The 26,352-nt window shown below is 33.0% G+C and overlaps 1 protein-coding gene across 13 annotated transcripts in view; it reads left to right on the forward strand.

Moving 5' to 3' along the window:
- Nucleotides 1-26,352, forward strand: part of tay (tay bridge kinase) — a 340,896-nt gene that overhangs the window by 100,427 nt on the left and 214,117 nt on the right. For all 13 annotated transcript variants that reach the window (XM_088262457.1, XM_088262460.1, XM_088262462.1 and 10 more), the window contains exon 2: nt 11,915-12,064. In XM_088262457.1, coding sequence (XP_088118583.1) covers nt 11,915-12,064 — 150 coding nt within the window. The remainder of the gene's footprint in view (nt 1-11,914; nt 12,065-26,352) is intronic.

Here is a 26,352-nt window from a genome sequence, read left to right on the forward strand (position 1 = left end):
TTATTAAATTAACACTCCTTATCATTGTTAAATGTCAGACCGTAACAATTTTATTTTAATGACCGGGTAGTCGCGAATTAGTGTTTATTAAAGTGGTATTACACATATTGAATGATGAATGATAAGGAAAGTGTTTTATAACTGTACCACAAAATTAACAATGCTTTTAATATACAAAATATATTATTGAATTTCTCATAAAATGAATTGGAGAATTTTATTATTTTGCGTAATTTTCAAAATACTTTAAATGCTTTAATGGATTATCTCGGTAGCTATTTCGAGGGTAGGTACTTAGATTTTCAATTGCGATTAAGCGAAATAAGATAAACTTCGACGTAATTAAGAAGTTCTCGTTGAGTAATCTCCGATGTCTGGCGAAAGGTTAATTACTAAAGACTAGGCAATTTAAGTTTGAATTGATGAGAAATTTGCTTTCAAGATGCGGATGGATTACCAACAAGCTTTCATGTAGATTTAATAATAATCTCAACATTTTCAATAATATTATAATACCCCGAAAAGTGAAGGAGGAATTATCTTGATGGAATCCTATTTATCTCGTCGATATTCGTTTAGAGAGTAACATAAAAAAAATATGTTTATAATATATATATATACACATATATATATATATATATATATATATATATATATATATATATATATATATATATATATATATACACACATATATATATATATATATATATATATATATATATATATATATATATATATATATATATATATATATATATATATATATATATATATATATTTTTTTTTTTTTTTTTTTTTTGACTTCTCATCATAGATGAAGAAGCTCTTTACACATGTAACATTCACCATTCTACCCACAATTGACAACCACACTACTCAAATTTTTAGAACTCATACTTATGTGTATCATAAAACTTTTACCGCTTCATCACAAAGTTCATAACCGCCATCTATGGTTGGATTTAGAAAGCTTTTATTTAGCTGAGACCCTTTAATTAAGTTTTATGCCATATTAGAACCCCGGACTATTTTACATACTGGAAGACGCTTGAGAGCAGATTTTTGTATTTTTTATTCAGCTTATAATTTTACCAGTTATTTTATTTACAAATCAACATTTAGTGATGTGTAAATAAAATAACTGGTAAAATTATAAGCTGAATAATATTAAGTAATAGGAAGTGATAAAGGAAACACCTAACAAATAATAACAGTTATTATTCAGACCTGACGATGGAAGTTTAGCTTCCGAAACTAGTAGTCATTTATAAACTCTAGTGGCGTAAAAACAAGTCTTTCCTTAATCATTTTAACATGTCTTACCACAAAGTAAATGCTGAAACAATAAATATAATACAAATACTTGTTCACTTATCTGGGTTTATCCACTTAGGAGTTATTTTTTTATCATTTTGGCATCTCAACACAGATTAAGAAGAATATGAAAGTCTGGGTATTAAGAGGGCTTACGACATGTCCCTGTACAGTATATATACATTATTTTATTTGAAATCAATTAATAAAAGAGTGAAATCTCAGCAGCTTACGAGCTGTACTTTTTCTTACCTCTTCCTTTCATCTCTCTCCGTTCACCTCTAGCCTCGGTAAAGTAGAATCCCAAGAACGGGCGGTAAAGGGGTCGGGACGCCCCCCACAAAAGTCTCCAAACAATATCCAATCCCGGTAAGCCGCAACTAAGCTTATCATCATAAGGGATGGTGTCGTATCTTACTTGATCTCTTTCATCTCCCGGCGGCCAGAGGCGGCCCATTCCGGACCGATCAACCTATTTATATCAGGTCCTCCTCTCTTTTGGGAATCTCAACCCCCGACCGGGCCTGCATCATAATGCTTGCGTTAAATATGTCATTGAAATTTTATCAATTATCATAGTATCGGCTATTGTAAGTTCTTAAACATAAAAAATAATTATATCATGATAAAAAATAAAAGTGGTAACAATGGTAAAAAAAGCATGGTCGGCTAACGTACTGGTGGTCCCGTGTACGATTCCCATGGGGGTCAAATAAATATAAGTGATTTTTTTACTCTAATATTTATTCAATATCATCCTGGACTGGTAGGGCTGGTCACTTTTCTTTCATATGTTAATGATTAAGATAACACTGCGTTTTATTGATTCAGTGCCCTATGCACCACCGGGTGAGGATAAGGGTTTGAAAAAGAAGAAAAGATATATATAAAAAAAATAGGAGTTTATCTGTAGATTTAATTTAGGCTTGATCTTTGTTTATGTATAACAATCGTTGACTACGTTTAACTTAACGTCTACCTTTCAAATTAACGAGAACTAAAGTATGGAGTCATAATTATAAAATTAATAATTTTAAATGTGCGTAAGTACTAACCGTTATAGAGACATCTTCAGGTATATCGTTTGCCAACGGCAGCTGTGCCTTGTGACAGGATATATCCGTTTCCTCTTTAAGCCCACGATTACAAGTTTTAGCACATTCAGTCGCTCCGATATTTTTTACCCTTCTGTTTTATTCCCGGGCTTACGCGAGCATTGTCTCCGAGCGATAAATCTGAAATCTATCGTACCTGTCTTTTCTTCCGAAAGATAATCCTCTGGTGGGCGAGCTCACGAACATTGAGGCGTGGGGAAATCATTGAATTTTACCCTTAATTGACTTCTTATATGCTGAAATTTTATGTGATTTGATTTATAAGAATGGACATGTATGAAAAAGTAAATATTTATGTCTCCATGAATAATTTAGCTAACTAACCATCACACCATTCCACCCTGTCTTTGCCATTCATTCATTCATTCAAACGTTCTTCGCCTCTTCCATATTCATGCATCTCCTCATACATACCCGCCAATCTTTCGACCCCTGACCCGGCCGCTTTTATTTGAAATACCTGATTCTGCCAATTATCACCCTGTTGCTGAAATTCTCTCATCTCATTTAACATGGCATCATTTCCATTATTAAAGTTTTATTTACGGCTATGCTTTTAACCATATTAATAAAGTTATGTACAATAGCAATAAAGAATACACTATTAAATATCATCAATATCAGCGATCATTTTTCATTCATTTCATTTCTTTATTATTTTTTTATTATTCATTTGGCAGTCACCCAGTGAAAGGATGTTTCTGCCAGTGTCAAGTATTATTTTAAGATCTTGGAATAAAAAAAGAGATAATAATATTTTAGTACAATTTGTAAACATTTTGAGGTTATCATTGATAGTAAAAGGATTTAAAGTGTTATTTAGGAAATTGTTTAAATAAGTTATTTTAGATATCTTTATTAATTTTAGTGGGTTTGCACATAATTTGTTCTTCGTTTCTGCATTAATTTTCCTGCATATAAATAAATTATCATCGAATATTCTAAAATCTCAACTCTACAAATACTGTTTTGGGGTAATAATTTACGTAGTAGTGAGTATTGTTGCGATATGTCGATTAACGGTAAAAAGCCAAGAGGAAAAGCTGGCAAAATCAATCCGGAACAGGTACCGGAAGTAGCGCGCTCCCTTCGCCCTACGAGGGCACCCGCCGATACATTTAATAATAGGCGGCCGCCCGCTGAATCCTGATGAGCCGCCACCCCGGCCGATGTTCCACATTTATGTCTGCCGGCTTTACGGTTCATACATACAAATGTCCCCGAGTCGCCCTGCGCTAGGCGCTCGTTTAGCCTTTATTGGAGGCCTTGTAAAGTTTTCGGGCTTTATTGGCCACCCGCCGTAATATTTCGCCGAAACTACTCGGCAGCTCTCTCACGGTTGAATTTAATACTCGTTCGCAGAAAATTAATGTTCCGCGTTCATTAAGCCACCGTCGTAATGTCGGGACAGATTTTACGACTTTGTAAGATGTAAATATGTAGCGACTAAAGTGGCCGGGGTGGGCCGGGCCCGCTGCGACTCCTCCATGCATAAACCGGCCGTATACGGGTTTATGATTAAGATTATGCGAATTACCGCCTGAACGGTCCACTGCTTGATGATAAATTATTTTAGTAGTGCGATACTTATCAGGGTTTACTATTATTAACGTACCCGCCATTTATTATTTTTTCAACTCGCGTTATAAATAAATAGCTCACTAAAGTGGACTTTACTTGAATAATACACTTTTGCCACGAGATTTTCGATGTTATTTTATTAATTAAAATTATTATGTTATGTATTAAATGTTAAAATCAAACGCTGATTTTTACAGTCTACTAAATTTTATTTTTTTGTTCAAAACGCATAAAAATAAAATTTGTGACAATTGTTTCGCCTTGTTATGGCATTTTAAAACTAATGTGAAGATTAAATGGACTGAGGGTCCATATATAGCTATACAATTCTAGGTACTTAAGTAATAATTGTAACATGTGCAGTAATAATTAAAATGGAGTTCTATAAATTAAATGCCAAATATATAAATTCAATTATTATTTATGCAATTTTGTTTCTACTGAATTTTTTATTTATTTGCTAATCGATATTTTTGTAAAATTTGGAATTTATTTCGTCATCCAATCTCTTTCAATAAAATATTCTGTCATCTGAGAATTTTATCTTGCTCACATATTTTTTTAGTGTGCAAATTCTCTAGTCTTCCATATATTATCCCTACCGCCTCTCTATATCTGATCCTGAAAGCAAAACAATGATGATTGATCGTAACAGGATTTTCCCCTCTTGCCGTATTCCTGTTGGAATAATTTTTGCGCTCTACTGTTTCCGCTCTTGTTACTGGGAGGCGACGGCGGTGGGGTGGGGTATGGGGGATGTAAGGTGTGTTTTCCTAGCGGGACATCTCGGAAAATACTTATTTTAAAATACGGTTCTCGCATTATCTACGGTGTATTATTGCTGTTGGAAAACATAACTGTATTCTTGAGAAATTCCGCCTTCTGTTGTTGGCACTTATGGACTTACCATATATGTCGTATGACTTACTGTAATACGGTTTTTATTAGTTGTACTACTCCAATTCAGAGTTAATCGATTTAATATTTTAAATGTAAGTTATAATTTTTTAATAGATTTATATTATCCACTGACACTTCGTGATGGAATTGCATTTTTAATATATTATTAGATTAAAACCAATATTTTTAGCTTTTCCACTCTATTTTTATTTGACCAGCGACCGGGTTTCGTCGTTACCGACATCATCAGACTGGTCTGATGATGTCGGTAACGACGAAACCCGGTCGCTGGTAAAATAAAAATAAAGTGGAATAGCTAAAAATATTGGTTTTAATCTAATAATATATTAAGTTATAATTCTTTCAAATATCATGATTTTTAATGCTGTTTTCCGTTGTATTTGATTACATTTTAATTTAATATTGAATCAACTTATAAAACCATTTTAACTTATATTTTTAAAATTAAAACAAACAAAAAAACTGATTTTTTAGCTCAACAAAGTGGTATATTGTATACTATGTTTATAATTAGATTATTTCTTTATTATTAATTTATTAATACCTACATTGGCCTTACCCCTAACTTTTGTTTTTTTTTCCATAATTTTTATTGTACATGTTTAGACTTATTATTACTTAAATGCTTAGATTTTGTATAGCTTTACAAAGGGACCCTTAGTCTTATTAATCTTCACGTTAGGTTGATAATGCCCTAACAAGGCGAAACAATTGACACGACGAATTATTATTTTTTTAAGTCTATTTTTTACATTTAAAATATACTATTTAGTAAACCATAAAAGTAAGTGTTTCATTTTATTAATTCAAATATAAATTATGGAGTTATACAAATTTAACCCCAAATCAGTATATACTATTTAAACATCTTCACGATATTAAATAAATCGCACTTTTTTATTAGTTGCAAGCCAAACGTTTAGTTTGCTTTTCTAAAACGAGTTCATTTGTCTGATTAGTGCTCATTCGAGTAAGTTCTCCCATTCAACACAAAGTTTTTGCGCAAACAGAGCGCCAGAACAACTACTACTACCAACAGACGAGGGTTATTAAATTATCCTTTGCAGCGGCGGCATTTTCGCGTGACCTGTACGCTCCACTTTTCCAGCATGATTTAAACATACCACTGGTCGTTCAACTTGAAACTAAATTTTAACATCGTGTATTATTAATATACTCTCGACAACCCGTGATTCCAATACGTGTAATAATAACACGAATATATGCTTTATTGGTTCAAATTTTATCAAAGCCAGATCGCCTTTAAACTGATTTTTTTTACACATGTTTTTTTGTTTGTTTCATTATTGACTTCCGGCGATTTCATTAACATTGGGTGTTATTACACTGTAATCTGTACCTATTAATGAGTTTTGCTGTAGCATAAGACTGACCACCTTGCCTTCGTGTAATTAGCGATCAAGATAACTCTGCCTTGTTTTTAATTTTCTTAACAGTTTAAACTTACGTTCTTTCCTCTGAACTTCTTCACTCACGTACTTATATCTTCTAATAAAAAATATAGTATTTTTTTTTTAAACAATCATCACATTTCTGTGTTACATCGAAATTTTATGTTTTTACAAATCGATTGATCGGAGTGAGATTACAAACGTTCAAATTCAGAACGCGAACGGTCGCGCTAGAAGTCAGACGTGTTTTCGTGTTTATTTTAGAATATATATATATATATATATACATATATATATATATATATATATATATATATATATATATATATATATATATATATATATATACATATATATATATATATATATATATATATATATATATACATATATATATATATATACATATATATACATATATATATATATATATATATATATATATATATATATATATATATATACATATATATATATATATATATATATATATATATATATATATATATATATATATATATATATAAATATATATAAATATATATATATATATATATATATATATATATATATATATATATATATATATATATATATATATATATATATATATATATATATATATATATATATATATATATATATATATATATATATATATATATATTTATTTTTTATTTTTTTTATTATGTATTTTTTTAATTCCTTGCCTTTGAATAATAACTCGTTTCTTTTCAAAACTGTATATTTATTTTAAGAAAAACTGTGTTTTTAATACAAAAACGGTATTTTAAGCAACAACGAAAAATCAATTACATCATATGTAACACCGCATCGCTCCGACTTGGTCCCCCGTGCATTATTGGTTACGATTGGGGTCAAAGTTCATAATAATATTATTTTTTACTTTAGCATACACATACATCTTTCTGCATATGCACGAGACCTATGCAAGCATAAGTATCTCGTCTTGGCAAATGTTTTCCCCGGCCATTTAGCGAAATTGTCTGAACAGATGTTCCGGCGAGAAATTCCCGCATAACTTTTGACATGTCTACAATTTCTATAGACAATTATTACAGTGTGTAGTTATTAATATCTACCGGCGTGAATGAACTGTCTGCGCGGTGACGCCGCTCCGCGATCTCTCTCATCTCGCCAGCGTAATAATACCGCCACACTCTCCATTAGTGTTATTGTGACGTTTAACTCGGATGAAATGTTTGTTCTGTCACTCGCCCTAAACCGGTTATAGCTTTATAATATCGGCTACCACGAATCGCGGATGCTGGATGAAGTATTGCGTGCCTTGGTATGTGTGGTATTCGTTTTTATGAGACGTTCATCGTTGACATGCCACCGTTTTCCCGATCGAATAATAATTATTTCCATTTATGAATATACCATTCTACCATGATTAAATTTTGTGGATACATTTATCTTACGAAACGCACAAATAAAAATTCTTCTTCGAACCCTTATCCGCACCTCAATGGTGCATAGGGCACTGCGTCATATAAACGCAGTGTTATCTTGATCGTTTTCACATGAAGAAAGGGTGATAAGCCCTCCGCTTTAGGTACCAGTCCAGGGTAATATTGAATAAATGTAAGAGTGCAAAAATTACGTATATTTATTTGACCCTTTCAGGGTATCGATCCTGGGACCTCCAGAACGGTAGCCGAGCGTGCTGACCATTACACTACGGAGGCGGACAAATTCTACCATTCAGTACGAGAAAAATAATCCCTTGATTTCCACTATCCATCAGAAAGATGGAAAGATTGATAAGGGTGTAGAGTGAACGGTGCTCTGCCTACCCGCTATGGTTGTCTGAGAAGCGGCGAAATGGTTGTCTGGTAGTTAACCAGAAAGTTTTGGTGTTAATCCTTGTGTGAATAACTGAAATTATTGGATAAAATATTATTGTTTCATGGTTGATTCACAGTTGATTCAGACAGATATAATGTAAATTCGAAGATTTGTAATTTTAAAACATGAAATTTTGTGGATACATTTATCTTACGAAACACACAAATAAAAACGTTATCACCACACATGTCACGAGACAATCTAATATACCTAAAAGCTTTGTTCCGCATGTCGTAATAATAAAGTTGATCGCGTTCAACAATTTTATTGCTGTGTACCGCATTAGCTATATGTTGTTCTCTTATAACTTATTTTTTTCTAAGATTTCAATGGCATTTTCTGCGGTACACGCCGAATCACATTCCAAATATCGCGTTTGAGCGGTATAACATTTCTCCGGCTGGAAAATTTGTCAAGAAAGCAGGAAACAATCTCTTGTACTATTACATAAATACATTCCACTTTGTGTCTGCGCGTCGCGTCGTGTCAACTTGTCGTCAAAGCGCGTTATTTCCACTGAATCTCCCCCTCGCGGGCAAAGTGACTCGCGGGAGTCGAGTTTCGGTCCCGGCCTGTCAGCGGAACATTTGTATCCCAAATGTCATATCTGACTTCACATTTTTCAAATTGCTTTAGCGCCGTCTCCCCGTTCCTTTAATCCAGCCATAAAACGCTCGGCAAAACCTCGCGACATTTAGCTCCGAGGGTATATATTATTTTATTTGTCTTTTCCCTTTTCATTGCGTATAACGGCCCTGTAAATGATTCATTTTTCGGGAAATTTCGTGTCAGATTACAAGAAACATTTTCCTTCATCTTAAATAATAATACCTCTTACAGTATTATCTCTAAATGTATTTACATCATAAATCTAAAACAATTTTCTGAATATTTTATTTTGAAAGAGTGAATACATACGCTTAACCTGCTTTTAGATATTTGAGTTGGGTTGTAGCACTTGGTTTATGTCAAAAATTCTGTATCAGAGTATCTAGGTTCGATTCCGCTATGCCAAAACTTCCAGGCTTACCTTAAAATATTGTATAGTATAATAAATAGTATACTTAATATTAAGTTTTAAAACAAACAAAAAATTATAAAACATTCTTATTATGCATAGTGAAAAGATGAGTATTTAGATTTCAGAACGGTATTTTTTTTAATTAGCACGATTGTTTATTGTGAAAACTTTTTTTCACAATCAATTTTCGCCGGTATGGAATTTAAAATGTGTAGGTTCATGTATTTAAAATAAACATAAAAACAATATTGAAGTATTTGTTTTCATTTTTTTTAATGTCATATTATACAGGTTAGTTGATTTATACCGGTTTATAAATATTTCAACAGAACCCGAGCAGTGTTCGCGAGAAATGTATTTATTTACTGAAAATACATCTGACTGGGTGAACGGTCCACTGAGCGCTACGGGCTACAAGCTTCTCCGTAAACTTTATCCAATAATTGGTAAGGTCTATACCGCAAGATTACGGGCACTTCGTTGAAACGGTCAACACATTAACATTCCGTTATCTCAATCGGAAATTCTATGACGTTCCTTTTGCACATTGAGGCGAAAGATCCGGAACGGACGCAGAGTAGGTGGTAATTCTTATTCCACTCCGGTTTATTACTTCTCCTATAATGGAAGAGCTTCGGAAGCGTAACACTTTAATCCAATTGATTCCTTCGCTCTGTATAACGCATTATTGATAAGATAACAAAGGCCACTTATTTTATTGCCATCAAACCTGTTCTCTTGTACTTCATTTTTTGTATTCGATTTTTATCGTCCCACACGGTATCTTGATTTTTGCTTATCGCTTTTACGATAATACAATATTCGTGTTAACGCCAGTTATAAATGAGACAATGTTAATATTGATACGCTCATGAGTATTTATTCAATTTTATTTATTTTTATCTTTCGCTCACACCTTCTCAATGCAAAGTTCCCTTTTTTTAATTTTAAGCGAATACCTACTCTTTCAATGTGATCATGTATTAAAAATGATCATTTCTTTACAGTGAGTTCTTTAGATGGAAATATTACAAAATTTTCATTAAATACGTTTTTAAATTAAATTAATTTATATATTTCCTATTTTGCTGCCCCCTTTTTTCAATAATTGTTTAATAACCCAACGCGTTGTAATATTGCTTTCTACATTCAATTAGTCCATTTTTGGTATAATTGTGCATGTAAAACTCACCCTCTATAATGACTCGGTTGTGTTTCATACCATAATTTTGTTTATTCGCTACTTCCGCTGCTACCTCGTACCGTAATTTAATGCCCTGTCAACTCCGGTAATAGTCGATACTTATCGTGTGGCCCCACCGTTATAGCAATACATATATCCTATAAAATCAATTTTCGTTTAGGATCTCTTGAAATAATTTAATTGATTAATAATTACAGGGTTGTCTTTGTACACTAATAATACTGGTCAACAATTTGCAACTTTAATTTTGTAATTGGCATAAAAATACCTGATAATTATGCAATTTGCATAGCTGAATTAAAAAATGAAAGCAAAAATAATGTAACACGTCAGATTTTTAGTTATGGATATTGACTTAAGTTTATCTTATTATTTCTGTATAAATATAAATAAACATACTATGCTATCGTATTCAATATTTCATGAACTGAAAGATTTAAATGTTGGAGCTAGAATGAATAATTTGACTGTCTGTTGCCTTTTGTATGCTGTTGGTGACAAAAGTGTATAATGTATGCAAGGAAAGTGATTTATTAATGAATGTTAGCAAATCCAAAATTATGGTTTTTGAAAGAGATATTTGTTTTTTTGTATTATTATTTACATAAATATTTAAATTTCATACTATTTCTGTGAGCCTAAGCGGCTAATTATTAGAAATACGTATCAACTTGTGGTAGAGTGTGTTCGAACCGAGAAACTCTGACTTAAGAGTCTGCGACACAAACCACGGGACCACAACCCGACACCCGATTTGCTATGCTTTGCTTTAAAAAATGTTTTATTCGTAATCAAAACACCTTTCTGCTTCTAATATTCGTATATTAGAATAAAGCCGGGTAGGCCGCATTCCGGATATTAGTGAACATTTCATCTCTAATAAATACCCTAGTATTGGTATGAACAGCTGTCTCTTGACTAATTTACATTTATTCCAAATACGATTCGATTTATTCTCCAAATTTATTTCGCGGCGAATTTGGGTAAGATGTAAGGATCGCCTGTGAAGTGGTCTATAAACCTTTCCCCTCCTTTTACCAACATGTGCTCTTTCAATTTCATTCATTTATTATATTTATTGTTGGCTTTAACGGTTCACTGGACGCTGTAACATGGCATTACATAATCCATTATTCATTTACCCACGACTCGTACGAAATTGCCATTTTTACTGCTTTTTAGCGGAAAAGTCCATAATGTAACTTGATGAATTTTTTACTTGATAGATTTACGCCTACTATGTTTACTATTAAATAAAACAAGGAAAATGGAGTAAGTCCTCTATTATTACTGGCACTTAAATCGCGCAACATGCTCGCGAAGTCAATATGTACTTTCTTTAACCCTATTGGCGATTTCCCCCGTCATCAGTGTTGTGTTTTCTTGTGAATTATTCACCAACTTTCGCTTGTATAACCGATCTACATGAAATCGGCATTTCGTTTTAATATTCTCTTGTTTTATTTTTCAGAACGCTATAAAATGCGCGACCGGGCGTCCTGTACTGGGCACCAAGCGGCTGCCGGCCCTGGCCGCCTTGGCTCCCGGGGACAAGGAAGCGCCCGCGCCCCCGTCCGGCCCTGCGCCAAAGATCCACGTCATACACAACACCCCCGCGCACGTAAGTACACCCACCGCTCTTCAAAACTACCTATTATACATAAAAATCATTCCATCTATATTACTTAGTTATGCTGTATACTCGTATATGAAAATATCAATCATTCCGGAAAGTACTTTTTTTAACGATATTTTCTGAGATGTAATCTTCAAAATATCTCGATAATAGCTGTAATTGATTTTTTTTAAATTTTATTTTCACTTGGTAAATACCACTATTTCTTAAAATCTATTGTGACATGATGGAAAAATTTATTGTGACCTGAATACGGAATGTATCGAAACACGTGTGACAATATTGTTATTTATAATTAATTTGTTTTATACAATTTTAAAAAAATACATAAATTAATGTTGATGTGCCAATTAAAATTTTAATGTAAAATTAAAAGATATTACCACAAAGTGACTACCGAATCATCAATTAAAGTAAAGAAATGGTTGTGATGTCAACAAAAACTAATGTTCTCACCAGAACAAACTAAACTATAAAGCGCAAAAACAAATTCCACTTGACAAGTTGTCGGCTATGTTTAGTAATACATATTAATAACAATATATTAATATTAACAGACTTTAAAATTCTTATTTATCTTTGTATGTACTTTCTTTTAGATGAGTGATGTGTCTATAAGACCTCTTAAATGAATCTGAATTTTGTACAGTTAAACACACAAGATTTTGAACACGGAACATTATGAGGTAGTATGCCCCACCCCGCGGTGGAGTAAATTTTCCGTTAGTTGAACAAGCCCACTTATCACCGGCAGCGTGTGGTGCAGCGGGGTAAATTGCACGATTCCGCAACGTTATACTTCCACTTTGCGCTTCTGATATTGGCTGCACTTTGGCACCGGCTCAACCTGCCCAACCTACCCCCGATTCGGGGACAATTCGTTCTCTTTTATCAACTTGAGAATATCGAGATACGTCAATATCCAGAAGTGCATCTAAGCGTTGTATTACATACAATACATAAAATGCGTCTTAACATTGATCTTACGTGTATCTTACCAAACTAGTTGTAAAATAAATCAAATAAAAAAGCACAAATAGTTTAAATAACTTCATAAATTGATTTTGTGGTAGTACCTATGCATTTTTAATTAAAGTTTTACTTGGTAAATACCGCTATTTCTTAAAATCTATAGTAAAGCGTGTTTTGATGCGTTCCGCATCATTTTCAATCATGGTGTTTGAAAATGATGCAGAATGTATCGAAATACATGTCACAATAGATTTTAAGAATAATGGTATTTACCAAGTAAAACTTTGATTAAAAATAATGCAGAAATAATAAATATTATTGTATCGTATCAAAAACACATTAATTTAATATTATATTTTTCTAAAGCTCCAATTCTTAAATGCATCCTTTGTAAATTTCTTTATTTTAAAATTAAGACTTCTGTGTTTTTAATTTTTCATCATTATCAATTCCGTTTTTGGAAATGCAGTTGTAATATAGAACTTTCCGATATTTTCTCGTTTCGCTTTTGAATTAATATTTAATGTAGACATGACTCGACGAATTATACTATACAGTACCAAGAAAATCCTCAATACTGGGTATAGTTGAGTGCACTCTCAATTAGTAATAGTTCTTCCGACCCTCTCTAATTTGAAAGGAACCTTCCGATCCGCTTTGCCTTTTCCACGCTGCAGTTGTTAGGAAATCTGCATTTTCGATTGCCCCGACCGTAATTCGATTACTCCATCGTAAATAAAAGTTTAAAGTAACATTGTGAACGATCAGTTGGTAGCCGGGTTCTTGGCTAAGAATATCGTAGTTACATTTTTCCCTCGGCGCAGTCGTCTGGCTCGCTGCCAGCGAATTTCCCGTAGACGATAGTATTCTACAAATTATTATTTCCCCCTTTAAATTGTGCGCCGATAAGGGTATTCCCATTCAACCGCTATAACATTAAATTACTCCAAATAAAATGAGGGATTGTCGTGTTTCGCGAAACTTGGCGTTGATAAATGTTTCATTTAAGTACATTTTAGGGAGATTTTATCCATTCCCCATACTTAATTTCGATACTTTAACACGGTATTCTATTTTCTTTATGGAAGCTTTTGTTCCGTGTTAATAATACTTCTCTATTTTAGAAAATCTGCTCTCATTAGTTAATGCTTTTCGGTTATCGTTATTTTAAACTTGTTACTTTTTACCGGAGATATAATAATTTATTTATCTTTTTATATACCTTTTATTTTTGTAATAATGCTTTTCTTTTTAACGTTGTGATTAATATATAATAAGGAAGGACTTTCTTGTTTTATTTTTTTATGTTTTATTTAATTTACCTGTACATATTATACAATGATGCTTAATGTATTCTCTGTGAGTCATTTAGTAAAATTACCCCATCGTCACCCATTTTGTTTGAAGCAAGTTCATATTTAATTTGTCACATTAATTAATTCATCCCATCAAGTTAAGTTGGCGTTGTACGCGAATCGACTCCGCCATTCCTCAGCCCGCTGGGGACCATCTTATCTCGTCCTCGAAATTTTAATTAAATTGTTCCATAGCAATTAACTCCGGGGACAGGAGAAAAAGCTCGGCCATGCTCCTCTGAGAGTCTGAAGTAATCAACCAGAAGGTTCATCGATGTTAATTGGACACCCCCGGCGAGGTTGTCGCCTGAAAATCTCTTATACTTCCCGCAAAGTTGCTAAACTCGTCATTTCAACGTAGATACTATTCAACTTGGCAAAGTTTTTGTTTCACTAAAATACGATTCATAAATTTAGGTAAAGGGAGTGTTACCTGCTTTCTACGTATTTTATTACAGAGTGAAATCGCGTGTCCCGCTCGTATCCCTCATTCTGTTTGAAAAATATCCCAATTTGTTTTCACATTTATTGTTTATCTCTAATCTGTGAATACAAATAAGTATGTGACAGCGTTTAGCGCCGTCAGCATATTGTGTCAGTTATATGATTTTAAATATATACGCGCACACACACATCCACATATAAATATATAATAAATACATGGTTCTATATATATAATATATATAGAACTATGTTATGAATACAATACCTGTAAATATAAAATATGTTTTAATAATAATAATAAAGAGGCTGGCCTCTAAATAAATTATTCATGATTCTCAGCATATTTCGTATATCAGTCACCTCCCCGGTGAAAGTTGTCCCGAATGATTTTTCGCTACTGAAATATAATTATTATTCGACGTGCCATTATACAATTTTCTCCCCGACATGCTTTTATATTAAGCCAATATTACGTCAACGGCACAACAAGTATGACAGTTTATTCTCGCGACGAGGGTTTATTTCTTTGTGATAATTCAATATCCCGTGTAAGTGGCTGTCAAATTTAAGAAATCGCAGTAGATAATAATACTGGAAATGTTTTCCCGTATTTCACAAATCTCCGCGTATCGTGTTACGTCTTGTGTTTATATAGTATACGGATAAATTGTATTGAATTGTCGGAATCACATAACGCCGGTTCCGACATCTTGTTAAGCTATCGCTTTACTTGTGTGACGGTTATATATGATATTTAATCTTACCCGAGATTGGATTCAAATCCCTTTGATAAACCCGGGTACTGGTTATTGATCCATTAAAGCCAAATTCCCCGTCTCCGACATTTCAAAATATTTAATCTGTTGTCAACACCACAATATGTCAACGTCGCTCGTTTATCGATTTCATAAATTTGTCGCTCCACATACATTAAGCCCACCCTGCTCTCGTTATCAACGAGTTTTCCTTGCCTCCTGCGAACGGGACTAGTCCCTATTCCCAGCGGTAATAAAGTTGACATTTCCTAGACACGAAACGGTATTGCGTGTCGCCATATTAACCCTTTGTTTGTTGAATTTTAACGAGATGATTTTTCACTTGAAGTTTACCAGAATAATAGCTTTTTTATGAATCCGCGAGCTACTGGGTTTATTTTATTATCCAATTATCTTTATTGTACGAGGCTGCTACATTTTTCGCTTACTTTATCTGACACAATGTTTCATAATTTATACATCAACAGGTTTTTAAATGGCGAAAATTTCCACTCGACTTCTGCAAGTTTGTGCTCGTGTATTTAGGTGACCTACTTTTTCGGAAGTTTATATTAAAGCACTCGTTTAAAAATAATTCTACCGTATAATATTTACAACGCGGTTGTTATATCAATATAATAATTATTAAGTAGATTATTTGATTGTCTGAAAGCAAAATCTGCGAAGGAATGGCGATACAACCCCTGTCACCGTCACCCTCGCGATGCCTTATAATGCCCGCCGAGAATTCCCATTCCTGGGTGAAGGGTGAGGGTTGTTTCCTCGTCTTTACATTATCCGTGAGAAGGGTGTGAACCTCTGAATGCTGAATGTACCGGCATTCCCTTTACTATTCTTACAAAGCACAACTTTCGGATTATTATGTATTTTTATTGGCTCTCATTTAGCTTTGGATTCTCAATAATTGGTTATCAAATAATCTTTATTTATTATATCCATATTTTTAGTTTTATAAATAATGATTCATTTTTAATATATTTTCTAAAACTCCGACTTGTACTCGGTAATGTTAACGCGTATTGTTATTACAAACGTTTATTAAAAACCATATACAAACTTTTTACAGAAAATTAATATTACAGCTTTTTTAAGTTTTCATTATTTTTCAACACTATTTGAGCGACTTAAAAGTAAACCAGTTTAATACAGTAGTAATAATGACGACTAAGCAACGATTAATAAAAAATATTCGTACTTCTTATTATGGACACGGAGATTTCATTTTGATTAATTTTCGTATTCATAAATAGACCCTTATTGAAAAAACCCATCAAATTGTTCCAGACTGATTCCACTAGTAAATTATGTATAAATTGACATTGTCAAATTTAAGATTTGTTTAGATAAAAAAATTAATTGAAGATAGTATTTTTTATGAATATTGTTTTAGGTAAGCACGTGGAATTCTCTAAGAGAGAATCAATTTACTAACGTATGTTTTATTGAAAGGCAATTTTACGGAGGAAATGAGTGGTGAACCTCACCCCCACCCCCCCCACACTGCCTCGCTCCCCTCGCGAGAGTTTCCCTTCTTTGCCTTCCGCTCTGCTCGGCTGACGGGAAAGTTTTCCTTGGATTGAAAAGATTACTTTCAGGGTGAACTGTGTACCGAGCACATAGTCCCAAACCCCCCACCAACACAGCGAATGGAATAATAAAGAATTGACAAACTTCTTGCTCCAACATTTATGCAAGAATTTACACCTGTATAGTTGTAATTATATTTTGTCCTTAACACCACCTCCTAACTAGACCTCAGTTCATGTGATATTTTAAATTGGTGCATAATTCAATCCGAATTTCGAATCTATAAATACCCTCCACGTTCATCTGCTAATGATTATTTTATATAGTGCAGGAACATATTTACATTCTACAAACATTTTATTGCTAATATTTTCCTTTGGATGGAAATGTGCAATATTGATTCGCATATGTGAATCTATATTGCTTGCCTCGTTTAACGCCGTCATTTGTTCTGTAAAATGAAAATAATATTACATTTAAATGTTTTTGAAGAAAGAAAATTTAAATATATTTTTTAAACTAGCTCTATCCAGCCATACGTCGCTGTGGCTCAGTCTGGTCAAACAAAATATAAAGAAAAGAGGAAACACAATTCTTACATGTTTAATTTCACAATGCTCATGTGTATACAATATTTTAGCAGCTGTCAAGAAGCACGCCGACCGTGATGAACAATGATAAGTATTGCACATATTGGTGTTACGTTTAACAAATGGCGCTGCCATTGCAGTAAAAATGATAATTTTCAAGAACAAAAAGCATGTCACTGGTACATGAAGACGCGATTTTTAAAAATTATTGATGGTTGTATCAAAATCAATCTGTTTTGAAATAAATGAAAATGTACATTTTTATTTAAATAAATCCACTGCGGTTGCGATGTAGCTTCGCCTTTGTTATATAGTGCGATTAATTAATGAACATGGCATAAATCAATTTGTGTTTAACAAGGAGCGCAAAGTTGAAACCTCTCGGTCGTAAATCCATAACCCATTTATACGAGCATATCCTCTGGCCGCCCCTGATTAATCTGCGCCGCCTCCAGATCACATCTCACGAGGGCGTGTGCTCAACTTCGTGGGACAAAACTTTACAAATTAACGCTCACATATAACGGTATCATATTTTGGCATCTTACTTCACCCGACTTTCGTAATACGAAGGACCGACCCTTTATTGGTACTAAATTATTTTCAAAATAGCCTTATCTCGTGTCTTGGAATCGTTTTATCCTTATTATTATTTTTTAACTCAATATTCTTACTAATTCTTCTGATAATAAAATAAAAATATGATTGAAATGCTTTATGTTTTAACGTTGAATAAATTTTATAAAAAAGAGGCTCTACTACTTAGTTCAGTAGTCAATTAGATTTAAATACATGGTCCCAGGTTCGAGCCCATAAGTAGACAATTGTACAAATTGCTTTTTTAATAGTTTCGTTTCAATTGCTTATTTAATTTTTTTTATGGATTTACAAGACTACTTGAGAGAATTTTTAGTTACAAAAAACTTCCGTGAAAATGTTAGTATCAATTAAATTAATGCTACCCATACCTATATTTTCCGATATAAAATACGTTTCTGATCCTAATTATATGCTATTTATACGTATATATGTTTCTTGAGAGGATCGTTTCGGCGAATTTTATTTATCTGCATACTGTTCAGGTTAAACATTTAATTTTTATGAAGTGTTAACAGTATTATCTCAGTTGATTGTAATTTTGTAAACGCAATTACTTTTCTCCATATATTTCTTACTGAAAGATATATACTTCTATTTACGAATGTCTTCATCCGTCCGCTTTGAGCCATCCAGATAAATATATTGCTTCCGAAGTGATTTGTGCCGCGAAAGAACACTCATTTGGCGTGAAACTTCGGAGAACAGCTTTCGACGCTCTGAAATATACCGCCCGAGCTTTCCGATGTTGATTCGGTTGCGAGGTTTGGCTTTTCGCCGCCAGAGTGGTTCAGCGCCACCGCTAAGGAATGTTTCTCCACTCTGCGACTGATTCATTCGGCCGCCGAACGCCGGCACGTTTGGGTGTGCGTCTCGTTTTCCCCTCGCTCTAGATCCTTCAACGAAAATCGTGTTTCGAAAGTCACTGTTTTTATTTTTTCCGATAAATAAATGTTCGTATTTTTTAAACGTTTATGAATGTGATCAGAATAGTGTAAATCTATCCAGTCCTTTCGTTACAAACTATTGTGAAGATATTTGGAATCACAAATGTAAACATTCTGTTCGAATGTTATTTTTCTTTTGGACATCTTTTTTCTTTAATTCGGTGACTTTTCTGTCTTATTTCTTCACCCTTCTTTAGTTCGGCCTTCTCAAAACTTTTAAAAGTATTTTTGAAAGGGTACTTTTACCTTTGTGCTCCGTTCTGTCTGATCTCACTTTTCTAAGTTGTTTCCGTTGTTTAAATCCCTCGAGGGCTCTGGATCTGAAAGCAAACACAATGTCAGCCGCTATTTTATTTGTGAATGTTCAATTCTTGATTCTAGGGTATTTTTTTTAATTCCGTGTTGTAATGATATTTACCTGTGTTCGGTCATCTTAAAAAAATGTTATTCATTAGTTTTTTTTTAAAAGTTTAATTTACAGTTTGTATATGGTTTGTCGTGTTTAGAGATAAGTTCACAATTATTCTCAGTAAATTGTTATTAAAAAGTTATTATCACATGCAGTGCGTTTCATATTATAAAATAACAATTACTGTGCCAGCTGTGCTTCCAAGCATTGGCAAAAAAGGTGTCAAATGTATTTGAAGATTTAAATTATTTTTCATGTAATGTGTGATGTGAAAATAGTATTTCCAAAAAAAAAACCTCGAAATCCACGTGCCTTCACAGTATCAGCTTGACTAGTTAATTAAATGTTTTGTTTCGTCAGCTGGTTTAGTGTGTCTGCCTTTGAATCCTCTATATTATCTGAACACGTCATAAAGCGATCGGTCTTCAGAATTCCATAAGCTTTCTTTATACGTTCGTAGATCGCGTGATAAGAGCAGTAAACAAGGCACAATTTCCGGTGTTGTTCCTCCCACAAGGAAACAATACACCTCGTATTCAATGTCCAACGAAACACTTTCCTTTAGTTTCAAAGTGGCTCCGAACAAAAAGGAGGTCATCTTTACTGAGGCCAGCTTTTAGCTGGTACGACCGAATAGTTTCCCTCTGTTTTCTGGGTACTGAATGAACCCCTACATCAATCGCTCGAATATTACACGTGAAGTCATCCGAATTCGAGGTTACCTGCGTTTAATATTATGGTTACCCACAATCAAGTCGTTACGGAAAACTATTTAGGGTGAACGCAGGATTTCAAAGGTTATTGAAACACGTGTGGAATGGCTAACGACTCAAGTATTTATTTGGAGAATTATTTGACTAATTCTAAATTACATTTCAAGTTTTCAAAATAGAAAAACATTAATATGGTGTTGTCAATCATATTCTTGAAACTTGTCAAATGTGTTAATTTTTTCGATCATTCATAAAACTCACGATATGATGTATGTACATATTAATCAACTGGCTATCTAGGTCATGTTTACTGATGGATACATAACGAGGAGATAGTAAAACAAAATAATTTAATTTTTTAAAGAGCCGCTACATGAGCAAAAAACATGAGTTTTAAAATACGGTTTAACATGAATTTAAGACACTTAAAGATCATAGACAAAAATCTGTTTGATAAAATGTAATTAATAATTTTCGAACATTACTGTCTGGCTACAGTTCGTATTTACAGAGTATCTATGACTTTTTCTTTTCCTTTTTTTGAAATTCATAACCAAATATTTCCAAATAATTATTTTACCATTATTTTTATTTTACCCATCCATTCCGTAATACTGAAAACAATACTAGTAGGCGATCGTAGCGATATCCTTAATCGTTTGAATGAAGGAAGTCTGATTTTTCCCGTGTTCTCGAATTTTCAAAGAATATTTCAATATATTTAGTTTTTCCACTTGGTGGCTTTTACCTCAACGATTTGTAAATCGTATGAAATCCAAATAAACACAGCAACTTCATCGCACATCGCATTAGTGATTCGGATAACGTAACAGAATAATACTTCATATCTAGCGGATGTTACCGGTAGGTTAAAGCTATCTGAATGTTTCTTATAAAGAATGTGCCGACAGGGATCGGTTGATCTAAGCCGTGGCACTATTCTGTAGTCTGCTGTGTGAACAGGTGCAGGACCCTTCCCGCTTCCAAGTTCACCACTCCGTAACGGACAGGATACCGTTAACCCGTGAGATTATAGTTTCTATTAGTTTCAGATGAAGCCTACCGTGCTCGAGTACCTGCTCTGAATTACTTTAGTTTAATCGCTCTATTTTAAAATATCGTACTTAATCGTACCGTATAATGTGTATGTGGTATCACATAAACATTACATATACAATTTTATATTGTTGAAAATTAAACCAAGTATTACTATTATTGAGATTTCAGTGTTATTTCATAAATATGCGAGTACTGATAGGTACCCGAATCATAAATACGGTTTACGATATTCACGAACATTGTAGAATAATGAAAACACGATTCATGATTATTTTATTAATTCTATCGATTTTTCTTTCAAAGTAGTTTTAAGTTTTAGTTTATGCAACTGATAATTTTATTTACATAAATGAGGTGACCAATCACTAATATTTTCTATAATGAGTTATCTGAACAATTATTATTAAAACACAAAAATCTGTTCGATTCCCCACTGTCATGACTTCAAGCGTATTTTTAAGTATGTTTTGAAATTATATTTTGAAATATCTCAAAAATTTTATATTATGAAATATAATGATTACTTTTTACGCTACAAGTAGGCGAGCAATCGTCCACAATATTCTAATATAAAAGCCTACCTTTATTAATTAGAGAGACACCAGAAGAAGAAAAAGAAATTAGATACTTTGCCGGATCATTCTATAGAAAAAATCTTTAAAATGTATTCTGGTTTGCTACATAACGTTGTTCAATATGTACGTAAACAATATCCAAAATCCTTTTATGAATGGATATATAAATTACTACAATCGATGAATATTTCCCATAAATCGGCAAATGGGCGATTTATTTTATTACCGAAACCAAAATTTATCAAATTTGTATTGTGTTCATTTTCCTTTCACACAAAGGTATACAAAACGATTATTTGGAAGTCTTTTATTTTGTGTTGTATACGGGAATTACAACACAATCTATTACTACGTTTTTGTACCAAGATGCCGCCGTCGAAAATAAATTACGTCTATTTTCCAGTTGGAAACGATTCGATTTTGCCCGCTTATTTATTTTCACAACCTTTTTCCAGACAATCGTGGTCGGTAATAAAGTTAGGTCATTAAGAACTGGCTTTTTGCCATTCCGAACCGCCGACACCATCTTTTACTTGAAATATTATTTTTTGTGCTACCTCTTTTGAGTGTAATTATTTACCAAAATTAAATTTGTCTTTATTTGATTGTGATAAAAATGTAATGTATAATTTTTCCTTTTATTTCGTTTTGTATCAGGTAATGTTCTATTATATTTATTATATTTTTCTTTATCTAAATAATTATTTTTATTTATATTTGAAGCACTCACATTATGATTATTCATTTAAAAGTAATTTTGTAACAAAGTTTAATTTACAAACAATTGTTTTTCGTTTTTTCATTATTTATTAATAACTAATTTTTATGGTAATATTTTATATTAAAAAAGTGTTACGCTATGTAAATTTTCGAGCATGCAGGTATGTAAAGTTCAAATCCATGCAAAATCAACGAATTTTTTAGTACGAAAGAAAGCTGATTATTTATTATTTTTTTACAAAATTAGAGAATTTAAAATTATAGTAGGTATATTGAAATAAGTAATATACACAAAATCCTTTTATTTAAATTTGTTACGCGGTCCAAAACGCATTTGTGTTAGGTAAATACAATTTAATGGCTTCTAGTGAGTAGAAATGTTTTCACGCTCGAAATGAAACCCATTTAATTTTTCAATCTTTTATAATGAATACTCCTCTCCGGCGCATACATATTCATCGGAATAAAAGCTGTATGTTTTTATCATTAAGCTGTCCGCCATTGCGGCGGTGGAAACCGGTGGATATTACTCGGAACAGTTCACTAAAATATGTATATCTCGGCTTATTTATTCATGGCGTGTCGCCGGTTTACGAGCCATTAATGAACGTATCACAGTTATTATTTAACTCGATTCAGCTTTGTTGAATACACACCGACACAATGGCTGCGGTGAGCATTATCGATTCGCTCAGCAACTGAACACCAAGTTTCATATTACAACTATTAATTGATTATAAACCCCCGGCTTTGTGTCTGATTCGATTATTTCGTTTGCTCCGTTTGCTGCTTGGAATACTACTCTGTCACTGACTACGTACAATTCATCTATCCTACGTAATTTCATTGCCTACATTTTGTCTGGGTTCGATTCCCGACGTTGGCGTAAAAGTGATAATTTTACACTTGCCACACAAAAAGTAAAACTAATCACACGCATTCATGTAATTTATGGGCTAGATAACATTATTTCAATCTAGTGAAGTAGTTATTCCTTCTTTTCATTTTTTTTGCACAAATATGCCAAGGCTAGCAGTTTATGCAGGGTTCCTACAGGCTGCTATTCTTGTTTGTTAACAATCACCATTTATATGTTTGTGGGCATCGTCCATAGCATTGTATGGTAGCGTGATTCAAGATTGTAGAAAAATCGTTTCTCTTAAATAGTAAGTCAAGGACGATGAAACTGAAAAATGTAAATCTGCTAATAAATCAGGTTAAAAAGTTTAAAAAAAAAATGATAAGCAAATAAATGCGTTTTCAGATTTTTTCTAACTCTCACTCAGTAGAAATGGATTTACTTTATAAAAATTACATTAAACAAATTTAGTATCAGTAGAATTACATAAAATAGGTTAATATCAGTTAATTATTTTTTTCCTCAATATTTCCTCTTATATCCTTTTTTTATCATTATTTCAATATATTTTGTTTGTAAGAGCCAAAATCACAAGCAAAGGAGTGGAGACTTATAAAATAATAATATGTAATTAAAAAATAGGTTTATAAAAAAAATATTACTGTTTTTTTATATATTTTTTAATAAACCTTTTTTTTCTAATATACGACCTGTTTTAATAGTCCGCCACTACAGGATTATCATTGATATCTAATTGATACATTTATCTAATTGACTTTAGTTGAGAGATTGTTAAAATAAAATCCCATCGGTGTTATATCCGAGAACGGGACAAGTTTAATCACGAGAAGGGGATATGTTTCCGCTAAAACTAGTGCCGTGTCTGGGAGTTAAAGTTTAACCGCCGTAGGAACTTTACTCCAATCCACATTTAATACACTTGTTTGGAGCTTGGCTTTTTTGCTCCCTCTAGTGGCTCGCCAGGAGGAAAGTTGAACCCGCAAAACTGCGCCATTGAGAATGGGACGAATGGTGGCTGAGCCGCGAGGGGGTGGCTCCAGTTAATATCGACATTTTAAACGCCCTCCCCGATGTTACGCCGATGCCGCAGCTGTCATGAGCTTGTGCCAAATCTCCATTGTTATGATGTCGAGTGCAACTTTTCTCTTTTCGACTTTCGGTTACTTTGTGTGTCAAATATTCAGCCATCTGGCGACACTGATATTAGGACTATTCTACTACTGTCCGTTAACTTTTGAAGTGTAAACGCGGATACTAAGTGACAGCTTCTACTCGCGTGAAGAAGGAACCATCCAAGAACTCGGCCAGGTTTATTATAGTCAGATATGTTTTCTGCGTTTTTTTTTTGAATATTTTAAATCCAATAATTAATGTTCAAACAAATTGTTTTTTCCCCTCTAAAATGACACTTTAAGTCCCAACATAATTTAAAATCGTAACTTAATTATCATTAACTCCAGGGTAATTGTGCGAATTTTTTTTTTTTAAAACACCGTTTTTGTTTTCAAAAAATAAGTTTTTCTTCAAAATAAATATATGGTTTTGATAAGAAAAGAGTTATTGAAATGTAAGGAGTTAAAAATATATAAAAATATTAATAAATATATATATATATATATATATATATATATATATATATATATAAATTCTAAAAACAAACAAAAATCCAATATACTTATATCATATTTTGAAAAAGACGTAAAGTGACGACTTGCTCTCAGAGCAGCCAGACGATTAATGAATTCTATTATTACTAGTAAGGCCTCAATTCGTGAAAATAAAACCTTATTGTTTTGAATGTAGCTTTTAAGAATTATTCACGCGTTCACTCTATTTCATCGTTTCATAATCAAACTTTTTTTTTTTTTATATTTACTTTTTTTTTTTAAAAAGAAGAATAATAACTCGTTTTATTTTAGCAGTTTCGATAAATGTATCACTTATTAGTCGGGACATATAGCGCTGCCACATGACACAGCGTCCCGCAAAGTCGAGTAACAGAGTTTCATGAATCAAGTTGATAATGTTTTATGCTGAAATGAACATTCTTGACACCCGGCCAAATGTTTGAGGCATGTTGCACGCGAGGGAACTGCTCTGCCAAACGTCACTCGTATAAATGCCAGTTTATAATTTCTTTTATCTTGGCGGATTTCTTATTTACGATTCGAATGTATACTTTCCGCAAATCGAATATAGCCCGTGATTCAGCCGTTATTAGCACTGCCTTGGCACGTTCATCTTCATTCATTCCGACTTATTAACCTATTTGTTACAACTTTGCTCCGAAAATGTAGAGCACGGAATTTGTTTACTCATTTTCGATGTTGGTGAGTTTATAAATATGGGGATACATTTTTATATTATTATTTTCTTACATACATATATCTGAAGTCATTTCATACAGTTCTGTTACGAATTAAAAAAAATGTATTACTTAATTACTGACATCAATAGTAAGGTCGAGGATAGGCAATTGAGATGGTATGGGCACATAGGACGCAGAGAACCTAAACGTATTATAAACCAGGCGATCGTCATAGATCTTCCTCGAAAGACGTCTAGAGGAAGACCAAAAAAATCATGGATGATACAGACAGGTAACATGATTCGAGGTCATGACCTAGGTGACGTTGTATACGATAGAAGGACCTACAACCTGAGGATGAGGAGGGCTGACCCCAACACGCTACAAAGACGATGAGTTGA

Source organism: Brachycentrus maculatus, unplaced genomic scaffold, assembly GCF_059751285.1.
Source record: "Brachycentrus maculatus isolate JH-2025_06_01 unplaced genomic scaffold, ASM5975128v1 h1tg000180l, whole genome shotgun sequence".
Taxonomy (NCBI): domain Eukaryota; kingdom Metazoa; phylum Arthropoda; class Insecta; order Trichoptera; family Brachycentridae; genus Brachycentrus; species Brachycentrus maculatus.